This window comes from Etheostoma cragini, chromosome 9 (assembly GCF_013103735.1).
Source record: "Etheostoma cragini isolate CJK2018 chromosome 9, CSU_Ecrag_1.0, whole genome shotgun sequence".
Lineage (NCBI taxonomy): Eukaryota > Metazoa > Chordata > Actinopteri > Perciformes > Percidae > Etheostoma > Etheostoma cragini.
Window position 1 is genome coordinate 20,001,538 of NC_048415.1, and position 11,943 is coordinate 20,013,480.

Genomic DNA, 11,943 nt, shown 5'->3' on the forward strand with positions numbered 1-11,943 from the left:
AGCTTTAGTTTCTGACAGGACAGTTAGGTTAGAAAGGTGAGAGACATGCAGGAAATCATCCCAAGTTGTCTTCGAACCCTGGACATCTGCATCGAGGCATAAACCTCTCAGTACATGTGTGCCCGCTCTACCACTGACCCAACTGGCCACAATAAAAACCTGTTTGACACGAGTTTGTCTGGATTAGTTTTGTTATTCTGTCTCTAACTGTTCAAATGAACCTACCATTGAAATTATAAACTGATGATTTCTTTGTCAGTGGGCGAAAGTACAAAATCAGTAGAGGATCAAATACTTTTTTCCCTCACTGTATATTAACTTGCAAAAGGGATTTTTCGCAACCTGACAACTCACAAAAATACATTTTTTTTTACATGAACAAAATCATCAGTTACTTTATAAAGTAACTGATGCTGTTCATAATCACAAATCATCTGAAGCTTGATTTTCACTGATTACACATATTCACTGAGGTCAGTGAAGTGATGCTTGGATATAATGCTTTCTTAAAAATCTGTTTAGGAGTGCACATTGTGCTGTCTGTGCCATTCCTATCCCTGCTACCTCTGTGCATCACAGAGTGCAGTGCTGCTCACAGTAGCTGCTTGGGGAAAATATCCACTTTTGAGTGTTGTCTTAACTGTATACTGAGATGAACAAGTGTCCACTGTGTCAGGAGTCATTATTTCACCCTGCTGTAAATCCAGAGAGAGTGAGTCTGCTTCTACATCGTTCTCAGTTGCCCTCCTCTCCAGAGAGAAGCCTCCATTCAAGCCAATTGTTGTTTTGGGAGTTTTAGGCCACAAAAGACTGCTATCAGAGCTCAGCGTCAGGCCCAGAGGTGGATAAGTAAAACCCACCTCCACAGTGGACAGAAAGCCTCCCAGCAATCCGCCAAATCTCTCACATCTGTCTTCCTCCCAGAATGAGGGTACGTCCCTTTGCTCTTCTTCTGTCTCCTTCACCTCTTCTCCCTGTGGAGCCAATGTAGCAAGCTGGGGTTTGTAGCTGACATGTCCTGGCTGGCTGTCAACAAGCAATCCGGGATCTGACAATAGCAAATGTGTCTCCGCTGTTGGTTCTGTGGGTCGTGATCCAACCTGGGATATTTCAAAGTGGATGGTGGGGTACACGTCGTCCCTCTCCTCCTGAGAGATCAAACTGATGGGCGACAGCAGAGGGTCGCTTTGGGTGGAGGAGAAGGAGAGTTCACTTTCGTACTGCTGCTGACCAAAAACAAAACAAAAAAAGAAAGCAAATGATGCATATATTGCAAGTCTTTAAAAAAAATCTAATTCCTGGTGTTCACTTGCAGCAGCTCACAAAGTTGCACGTTGCCAGAGTGACAGCAGAAAGTGACAACTGACATTACATCCTGCTGCAGTCCTGACTGGGGAACCTCTAGAACTACAGTGATTATTTTAGCATTTTTAGAAATTGTATTACAATGGTGGTGAATTGATATCTGTCTTTCAGGAAATATCTTTGATACAATATAAATATGCTTGTGTTGTTGGTGTTGGTGCAGTTGCTAGCTGTTTTTCACACAAAGTTCACATTAAAAGAGGGAACCATGAATCTCAACACATCTGGCTTCATCAGCTCAAATTGTTTACCTGCAGCAGTCTGATGGCGTTACTGTTTCCTGGTTTTGGTAAGGTTTCATTAAGCCAGGCAGGTCCCCATGATATACATTTCTGTTTTATCCTGAGAAAGAAACCCAATTAAGTTTTAAAAAGGCAGAGCAGTTTCCCATTATTGATAATTATACTGTAGTTTATTATCTGATGCTGTAATGATGCAAAATGTAAAGAATTTAGATTTTTTTTTATTCCACTTCCATTTATTACTAATGATGGAAATTCCGTATTTCAGGGGTCTTTTGTCAGGCCAAGGACCCCTTAGCTAAAAGAGAGACAGAATAGGGACCCCCTATTACATATACAGTACAACATTAAGTTGCATTAAACTGGGCTGCATGGATGAAAATCAATGGCAGTAAATCCTTAAGCTTAACTGTATGGCTACCATATTAGGCAAAGTAAGATTATCTTCAATGTTTACATTACATTTTTTTTACAAAAAGGGTGATTTATCTTTGCTATTAAATGTTAATGTGTATTTCAGACATATTCATTTTTGAAAAAAAATACTTTTGAAAAAAACTTTTTTGTAAACAAATTATATGGCGGCCCCACTGCACTAACTCTGAGGGTCACGGACCCCCTGTTGATTTTCTCTGCCATATTTCATGAAGCACACACTCAGTATCTCCACATCTCTAACCACCATCAGATTGGGCTGCTTTGACCACACATGCAGGGTATAATCTTCTCCACATGGTTTCTATTCATGTTAATCGCGTGGCTTCTTATTCATCTGCTCATGTTGCGGTGTGGCATTTCATGAATTTAGCCACAGTGGCATTCATCCTGGTTACTAGTAAAACAAAACCTATGCACATTCAAAATCAGTTGCAGGAGATTGAGAAAAGTGGTTTGTTTATTTGACAATGGTATGAAGGCATAAATAATGCTTAAAAATACCTTTCCCTCACACATCTCCAGCACATCAGGTTGGCTATGATCGCTATAAAGAGGGTAAGGATGCAAACAGTCCAAATCACCAGGCCTACTACAGGATAAAAGAAGAGAAAAACACAACAGTTTAGTAGAGTAGTTGTCAAAAAGTTAAGAAAACAAGGTTTTCTTTAATCCACCTATAAAATTTCTTGCTGGACATAACATGGAGGGGAATTAAAGTTACAGGCAAATGCTTTCACAGAACAGGCTTCATAGGTTAATGTTTGGGGACATGGGGTGGCAGCAGGAGACTGACCTGCAGGGGTTTCTGGCTGAGAGCTGATCCGGTTCCCCCGCTGCCCTTCTCCTGCTGAGGTAGATGCAGTCAGCTGCAGAGCCAGAGCTCCTTCAGGACAGTCCATCCACATCTGTCTATGGCTAGAGACAGACACCGTCTCTAGAAAGGAATGGTAAATGGACTCCATTTATATATCTCCTTTAACAGACATTACATTCATCCAACACACACACACACACACACATTCATGCAGTGGTGGCCAAGGCTGCCATACAAAGTGCCACCTGCTCATCAGATTAACATTCACGCACAATCACACGCTGACAGCACAGCATCAGGCCACACAGCCATGTAGCGAGGGGCCGGGATTGAACCACCAACCTTCCAATTGGTAATACACAACTTCCTGAGCAACAGCTGCCTACAAGAGGAAAAAATGTCAGTCATGGTTATCTTTGATTTTAGTTTGATGTAACTTTTTTCTCTCCCACTGGCCGGGAACAGAATCAGAAACTCCTGCATGCACACTGACTCTCGCTAACACAAGCAATAAAATCCATTACAAGCTAAATGTTTCACTAGTACAGTCGCTGTAATGTCAAAAACACTCCCCAGTGTAGGTCATTTTATTTTTAACACGTTCTTTAACTTTTTCACAACAACCATCTGATGACCCATGGAAATGATCTCATGACCCCCTTGGCCATTGGGACCCCCCGGTTAGGAACCACTGTTTAAAAAAAAAAAAGATAGGCAAGATCAACTGCCTTTTATTCAATGGCTACATTAGCTCATGCTAATGTCTCACTCTCAACCTGAGTTTAACTTTTTAAAGAATGTCAATTTAATTCAGTTAAATTCAATTCAATTCAATTTTCAAAAAATGATAGGAATAAATTAATATTTCAGCAATTTTTAGTAAAACTTTAGATGAAATTGAGATAGTATGCTGTTTGACACATACATGTCACATAAGAAAAAGAAAAAAGGAAGCTCTCAGGTGTTTTTACACTGAAGCTCCAGAAATAGTTTCTGAAGCAGGAGGGTTAGTAACAGCTAACGGTTGCATGTGTGCATGTAGCCACATGGCATCCTGTTTGTGGTCAAAGCCAGTTCTAGAAAACTCTATGATTCACTGAAGCCACTGAGAAAATTATGGCAACCATTGTTTGAAACATCAATTTGCTCACTAGTGAACATCTGCATTCCTCAGTTATATGTCAACAACATAGCCAAATACATATTCAAACGGACAATTAAATTGGAACAACAAGAGGTTTGTAGGATATAACTCAAAGCTGGGCTTTCTGAAACAAAACTGTCAATGTAAGGCGATTCATGGTCTTAATCAATGTTTTAACATGTATTATGCTCCATTGGCTCTAGTTATCATGTGGATATTGGCTGTTACTAACAAACAAATAACAAAAGCATAAAACAAGCAAGCGTAAGGTTGCTGTCAACTTTCACCACATTACTGGAAGTGAGAGGTGAAATACCCTGTTGATGCACTGAAGCTTTGTGGGAGGACAGCATCAATGGAACGCTGGCTGCACACTTTCCTTTATGTAACAGTGGCTTGTGAAACACAATACATGCATACTACTGCATATGTAATTTCCCCACACGTGTGCATACACATAGGCACGCTAGGTGTGCACACACACACACACACACACACACACACACATACACGCACCCTCAGTATGGAGGTGAATAGACTATTGTTTGTGGTGCTCACAGCATTGAAAAAGCCGATGAAAATGCAGAACATCTTTTGTATCATGGACTGGCTAGAACAGCCCGCATATGTCCATATGTTTGCAGAAAGGGCTGCATCTAACAATTACTTTAATTGAGAATTCTTTCTTGAGTATTTATTTAAAATGTTTTTCATAATGTCCCAAATACCAAGTGGATGTCTTAAATTCACGTGCTTTGTTACCTTACAATTTAAGTTAAAACATTCTGCTTTCATTTACATAAAACAAAACAAAAAGCTAAAATGTTGAACCACTGATTGTAAGAAATACATGTCTTAAGCAATTTTTCGATTATCAAAATAGCTTCTGATGAATTTACTGCCAATCCACTCATTTATTTCTGCAATTAATCAGTCCGTTCAGCTATATTCAGTAGTGTAGCCTACGTATTAGGCAGTTCTACGCAGTACACCCACTAAGAAAACTCCAGGATTTCCAAACGTCCACTCAAAAATGCGTAATGACACGTAACAACTTACTTTCCATTATATTTTTGATATGTTTTGAATTTTCATCCGTGTTTTCCTTCAAAACGCTAAATAAAGGTAATTCTTCTGTAAATTAGAGCAAAAAGTCTATCAGAATGCAAGAAATAAAGTCTGGGATGCACAATTTTTTTCAGGGGGAGGACACCCAGACCCCCCCCCCACCCCCCACACAAACACTTTGATATGTCCATTCTGGTCCATATATTTGTATAGTACAGTATCCCCACTAAAATACATGAGACTACACCACTGGCTATGCTCAGATAAATACAACATTCAAAGGGACACGGTGCAACTGCTCACTGCTGAGTTGGGTGTTGCTGGAGTCCAGCATCTGGAGATAGATGGTGTAGTTAACAATGAAGCCTCTCTGCTTGTCTATAGGCAGCTCCTCCCACTGGATCCGGATCCGTCTGGCCCTATGGACTAGTACGGACACACTTGGACCACACACTGGCCCTAAAACACGTACAAATGAGACAGATAATGAGACCGGACGATGAGCGTAGATTAAATATATAACATGGGTTTTCAGAATCCCTCGAATGCAAAATCTATCACATTATGTAAATTTAAATGTGAAATATAGGAATAAACTGTTTTTGAGAAATGGGGCATCTATGAACCTTACTCTGTTCCTTGGAGTAGACCAAACGGGATGATGGAGCGCTGACACCTCTGGTGGTCACGGCATACAAAGAGACGTTGTACCTCACACCTGCAGTCAGGCCTGAAACAATACTATCACCTTAGCTCTACTAGGTTTCACACAACATTCAAATTTGCGTATTAATGTTGGCTGCAGTTGAAGTAAGAGTATTCACTTAAAGTTCTCAACAGTTACAGTATACAGTACATTTAATTCAGTAAAATTAGAAAAGCACACAATAGTGTAATTCACACACTGCCCACAAGAGGACACTGCTTCATCTCAGTTTGGAGCCCTTTCTAAGTGTATGTCTTGTGCCAGGTTATGGATGAAAGCTTTTTTTATGTGATGCATGTGTTTTGTGTTATTTCATATATTTTCCGTGTGTTGTGTACCTCTGATTAAAGTGTTGTTTTGATCTTTAGCCACTTTTTGCCACTGCAGCTCTGCCACAGGTTCACTTGTCCATTCTATCACATAGTGCAGTAGTTCTTCCCCAGATGTTGAGTGGTGTTTTCCCCCCGGCCATGACCAGGAGACTAACACCGCACTGCCATTTGCTGCAGGAACCAACGGTCTCAAAACAGGTCTGACATCACCTAAACAGTTAGATGCCAAAAAAGGATTACACTTTAATGGTCTTTTTTTTGACAACTTAAACATGTTTTGCTTGGTTTTTATCTTCTGTGTCTAATATTTGTGTACCTGAGAGTCTGAGTGGAACATTGGCCGGTGGAGACATTCCATACAAGGTGACAGCACTGACGCTTAGTGCCTGGACCTCTGCTGGTACCTGAACTGAACATGGGCTCACAGCTGCACAACTGGTCACTTCTTGTTTCTGATCATTTCCCAGAAAGATCTTGTACTGTTGCACCGCACCAGTGTAATCATCTGGCGATGGAGGCTGGGGAAGAAGTCCATCCATCAAAATCTTTGGCACATCATCTGGTAAGTACGTTCTTAAGGAATACATTGACAGTTTAGGAAATATGATTCTTCTTTGCCAGGAGTTTGATAAGTAGATTGATATCACTGTCATGTCATATCTGCCAATTACATACAAACCCACAGCTAACAGATGGGCAGCTTAGCAATCCATAAAGACTGAAAACATGACAAAACAGATGGCCTGGCTCAGTCCAATGGGAACAAAATCCACCTCAGCACATTTAATGCTCACTAATTAACACATTCTGTAACTCCTATGTTTAATTCGTACAAAAGCCAAAGTGTAAAGAATTTCTTGGCTAGGCACCGTTCAGCAGGTTAGTGGCAAGAGAAAGTTGTTTTCACCATACAGATATTTAAGTGGTGGCAATCTTTTCATTCAGTAACTCAAAAGCAAATTAGCGTGTTTGCCAAAATAGCATTTAAAGGTCCCATATTCTAAAAAGTGAGATTTCCGAGTCCTTTGATTATAAAACAGGTATAATACTGTGAACACGTCAAAACACTCAATTCACAGAGAAATGCACCCAGTTGTATTCAGAAACTAGGCATTTAAACAAGACATCAGTACTCCCGACTATGGTCGTGATATCACAACTATGATATATATGGGTAGAAGGTGCCGCTACAGTATCGTTACAGTTATTTCTTGGCTGAAATAACGATGCAAAGACGTCAAAAGCGCAGATATCAAAGACCCAGGAATGCTGACTGGGCTTTTTGGGGGCTTAAAGAGACACGCGCTCAAGCAAAGCGTTTTAGACAAAAGTTGAATAAAGCTATATTTGGACTGACGGTATGAGAAAAATATGTTTTTAACATTAAAGCATGTAAACATGTTCCAAAAGAAGCCCAAAATATAACTATAAAACCTAAAAAAGAGCATGATGTAGGAACTTTAACCAATAAGTATCATATTTCTGGTATTTGGTATAACTTTGTATTACAAAATGGGCATTATAAATTTTTAAAAGCCAGAGGTAATGAGTAGCTATGACACATTACCTGCCACAAAACAGTCACCATCCGCAGCCCATTGGTACCCAGGCTGCCTAACATCCTCCACACATGCAACTGCTGAGATGGACCTAAAGATGAAATGTGGGTTTTGTGTGAGTGACAAACTCTCACATTACCACATTCAGATTGCCTCGTGATAAATAAGTAACTGTGAGCTTGCCTTTCCCGGGACTTCTCCCCACAACAGATGAGCTCCATTTGCTGCACAAGGACCTTTTGCTGGAGTTTGACCTGGATGTGTTACATGTTCTAATCTTGAACTCATATTCAGTCAGAGGCCTCAGTCCGTCCACTAGTATCAGACCCTCACGCAGTTCTGTTTCCTCTCCCACTTCCTAGAAAACGTGAAGACATTGCATCACCCACACATTGCCCAATTCTGCATATAACCCCAAAGCTATCATGGGTGTCATAAAATCAATTTACCCAGGTGCCATTATCTGTGCGGAGCCTGACATCAGATCTGAGATGCTCTGAGGATTCACAGGTATTCCAGTGCAATATGGCTGCTAAGGAGTTTTTCCCAAACTCTATTGACATGATACATGGTGTCTCTGGTGTAACTGCAATACAAAAGAACATAAAAAACATGCACATTAAGGGCAGTGATTAACCAGCATGATGAACTCCCAGCACAACCAAATAACTCCAAAACTAAAAATAAAACAGTGACTAATTCAGCAATGAGTCAAAAGGTCAAGTCTGTTGCAACAGATGTCAAACTCTAAAAAGAACAGCGAAAATTGTGGGCCGAGGCAGCGGGCCAACTGTTCACTTCAAAGACAATACAAAAACAGAGAAACAGTTCCCAGGTCAAATTAGTCAAACTGTGACAATAGAACAAAACGACACTGGTTGTCTCATTTCTCCAGAAAATACTTCTACTGCGTAGATGCACTCGCCTTCATAGAGATAAGAGTTTTCAAGTGAAATTAATAAATGTATTCAACAGATATGAGAGCTTACCTATATCCTTTGCAGAGAAGGTGAATGGATCAGATTGTGATGCTCCAAAGTAGTTGTAAGCAGTGATAATCAACTGGTATTTAGTATTTTCATCAATCATTGCTCGGGATATGGTGATTTCTTCAGCATCCTGGATCTGATCTAAAAGTATCGTGGTCCCATTTTCTCTGATAATAAAATGTGTTAAAAAGAAGGTTTGCTCTTGTCAAAATAATTTAATGACCTGCAAGAAAACATAATAATAGCTTAATTTGACCAAAATATAACACCGTACCTGTTGACTGAAATGTTGTAGGTAGTAAGGATATGTGTTTTTTGTCCTCTCTCCCATGTGCAGTTCATGAACTCTGAGCTCCTTGACATTTCACACATAACATTTTCAGGTTTATTTGGAGGGACTGGAAACAAAAGACACAAACAATTAAGCAAATTACCGTCATTTTTGTATTCCCACAGAGAAACACAAAAACTCTGTCCACAATATTGCTCAGTGACAAAAAGTGTAATAATACCTTTTCTCACTGAGAATAATGGGAGCTATTCTGCAAATGAGATTCTAACTGAATCCTTTCAATGTGTCTATAGCTTCCTCAAAATGTAAGACAGAAAGATTATTTTAACTTAATATTTTGAGAAACAAAATCAAGAAGAAATGAAGTCCACTGTGGCCTCCGTACAGAATTACAATAGCATCCACCTGAAACACTAACAACTACCTGGCAATAGCAGATTCATTCTCTTCAGATGATATTGCCCTTTCTTTTACATTTTTACATTTTCAAGTTCAATTTGCCTACTATGACTGTAGACATAAAAGCCAACTGTACATACGCCCGCCATGTAGGTCCAGTCCATTAACAGTAAGCTCCCGATCAACACTCTTCAGCTTGCAGATCAGTTGAGATTGTGGCATTCGGACATTGAACAGCCTGAATATCATCGTGGTGCAATTGACTCTCTCCAAAGAATTCACATTCTCACCATTCAGCTCCACGGATATTCTGAAACTGGAACACAGTAACATAACTGCATCTGAACATGTATTAATTAACATGAATTAATTTTGTACATAAACATAGGTAGTGTATATATACATTTTTTATCATATTTTTACCATTCTTACCCCTGTTTACATTCATTGGCATGGCAGACCACAGTCAGGTTTGAGCCAATAAGGAAGGGTGGAGCTGGTTTTACTGTCAAGATGCCACGGGGAACAAGGAGCTGGCCGCCAGCATGGAGAAACAAAGGGAATTCTGTCCAGAAAGAATTATGTTTGGTTTTATAAGGTTTCAAATTAGATGGTACATTTGAGTACCTGCCATGCGGTAAAAATCTTTAAATCCCAAGATGCAGGGATGTGATTCTGTGATGCAAACTATCCCCTCTATTGCCATATTATTGTCAGTCTCCATTGCTTTCTTTGCAATAACACATGCAACAAATTTTGATAGAAAAAATGTGTCTTTCCATAGTCATTTAACATCTATCCACAAAAAAAAAATCAAAACACTTTTTACTTGATCAGGGCTGCAAAGGTAAGCTCAAACTCACAAAAGCTACCAAACTGCAACCATGTTTTTCTCACTGAATCAGGAACAAGCTGGTTGTAATAATGTGGATAGATCAATGAATGGATATAGACGTAGGTACCGTAATACTCACGCTTATTGGAAAAACTGAGAAGTAAAATAATGAATCTCCAAAGGGTTGAGGAGAGATTCATTTCCACTCATCGTTCTCTCAGCATCACTCAGAAGCTGTAAAAAAGTTATTTTGTATCATAAATTAACAAATTCATCACCAATTTAATTCTAAAGAATCACTTCATGGGATTTCTGCATATGAAGTGACCTGTTATCTGTGTACAGGAGATGTTCTGAGTGACAATGGATAAGAGAAAAGACATTTGTGACACTGGGTCATCATGCTGATCAACTGATATTAACATTCATTGCGTCATTTGATTTTAGAAGACATCTTGAATGTAGACAATGTTAATTCTAGTAATCATTGCACCTTTTCTACATGGCCGCCGCAAACCAAGTTACGTAAGTAGATATGTTCAGATAAAGCTCACCAGAATGTATGCCTTCTCTGTGCCTTTGTAATGCCTTTAAGGTTTTCTTATCAAGGGACAATCCAAAAGTTTTTAGCCGTTGTTACATCTCCCTCAGATGACTTGTTTCTGAGAAGCATCTGACTTAAGTAATTTCTGTTGCGTGAATTAAACTTCTTAAAGAGGCCAGTGACCTAGTTTGGTGGTAACAAAGAACCTTTGAACATTGGATTCAGTACTTTGGTGCCCTACTTCATCACCACAGTGGTTCCGTTGACTATACATGTTTGCTGAGAACCTGCTCTCATTAAACCTGCTGCTGTCAGCACCAACATTGAACATTCTGACTAGCACCAATGTTTTACTTTGAAAAATATGCTGAATTATTATTATTATTAATATTTTTGTTTCCATTAGCCCTGGTACTTCGAAGTTTTTAAAAACTATTTTTGTCAATGACTCTTAATGTGTAAACACCACACTGGTTATCAAATCCCTTTATTGGCTCCAAGTCTGTCTTAGAATGGATTTTCTTTTTTAATTGTTAGTGGTTAGGGGTTAGCTCCAACATATACTGTATATATTATTCCAATATGTACTGTATATACGACATCCTACAAGCCTAAATGCAACCTGAGATCATCGGGCACCCCAGTTTTAGAATGCCAGGGCATCACACACTTTTTTTGCAGCACCTGCTTATTTAATAAGATTAAATTGGACTAAGGATTAGTTTAGGTATTGGTCTAGATTTAGGGCTTTAAAATGCTGAACTGTACCCCCACCATCTTGCGTGCCTCTTTAACAATTTTAGCAAGAGAGTTTTTATCATCTTTATCTATCTTATATCAAGGATACCACACCAGCAGATGATTAAAAATGAGATGACAGAATCTATAAAAGCTCCATAAAACAATGTCATCATGGTCTTGTCAATTTGGAATTTGACAAGCTTTTCTAAGCAAAATAGGTGCTGCTTGCCTTTTTTGTGTGTGCATATCAGTATTTGAATTGAAATTCAGACGACTGTTAATTGAAGTGCCCAAATAGTTAAAATTCACATAAAACCGTTTCCAATGTCTGACCCTGGAAATTAGTGCTTTGAAGAGCTGTGGTGGTTTGCTTAAAATCTATACAGGTCTTTTGTTTTAGAAACGTTAAGTTAAGGTTAAGAAAGCGTTTTTGCACCAGGAAACAAACTCATTGACATATGGGCCATGACCAACT

The 11,943-nt window shown here is 39.3% G+C and overlaps 1 protein-coding gene across 2 annotated transcripts; it reads right to left on the bottom strand.

Moving 5' to 3' along the window:
• Positions 1-411: 411 nt before the first annotated feature.
• il23r (interleukin 23 receptor) lies at positions 412-11,048 on the bottom strand. 2 transcript variants are annotated; one of them, XM_034881649.1, is made up of 17 exons: positions 10,738-11,048; positions 10,323-10,417; positions 9,781-9,913; positions 9,489-9,664; positions 8,932-9,055; positions 8,658-8,824; positions 8,118-8,254; positions 7,852-8,026; positions 7,677-7,759; positions 6,426-6,627; positions 6,116-6,319; positions 5,703-5,801; positions 5,375-5,530; positions 2,839-2,979; positions 2,547-2,634; positions 1,617-1,707; positions 412-1,223 (listed from the first exon to the last, which is right to left on the bottom strand). In XM_034881649.1, the coding sequence occupies exons 2-17, from the start codon at positions 10,381-10,383 to the stop codon at positions 561-563; spliced, it is 2,700 nt and encodes an 899-aa protein (XP_034737540.1). In that variant the 5' UTR covers positions 10,384-10,417; positions 10,738-11,048; the 3' UTR covers positions 412-560. The 2 variants fall into 2 exon arrangements, with proteins under 2 accessions (XP_034737540.1, XP_034737539.1); XM_034881648.1 differs by having other exon boundaries at positions 412-1,226.
• Between the last annotated feature and the right edge of the window lie 895 nt (positions 11,049-11,943).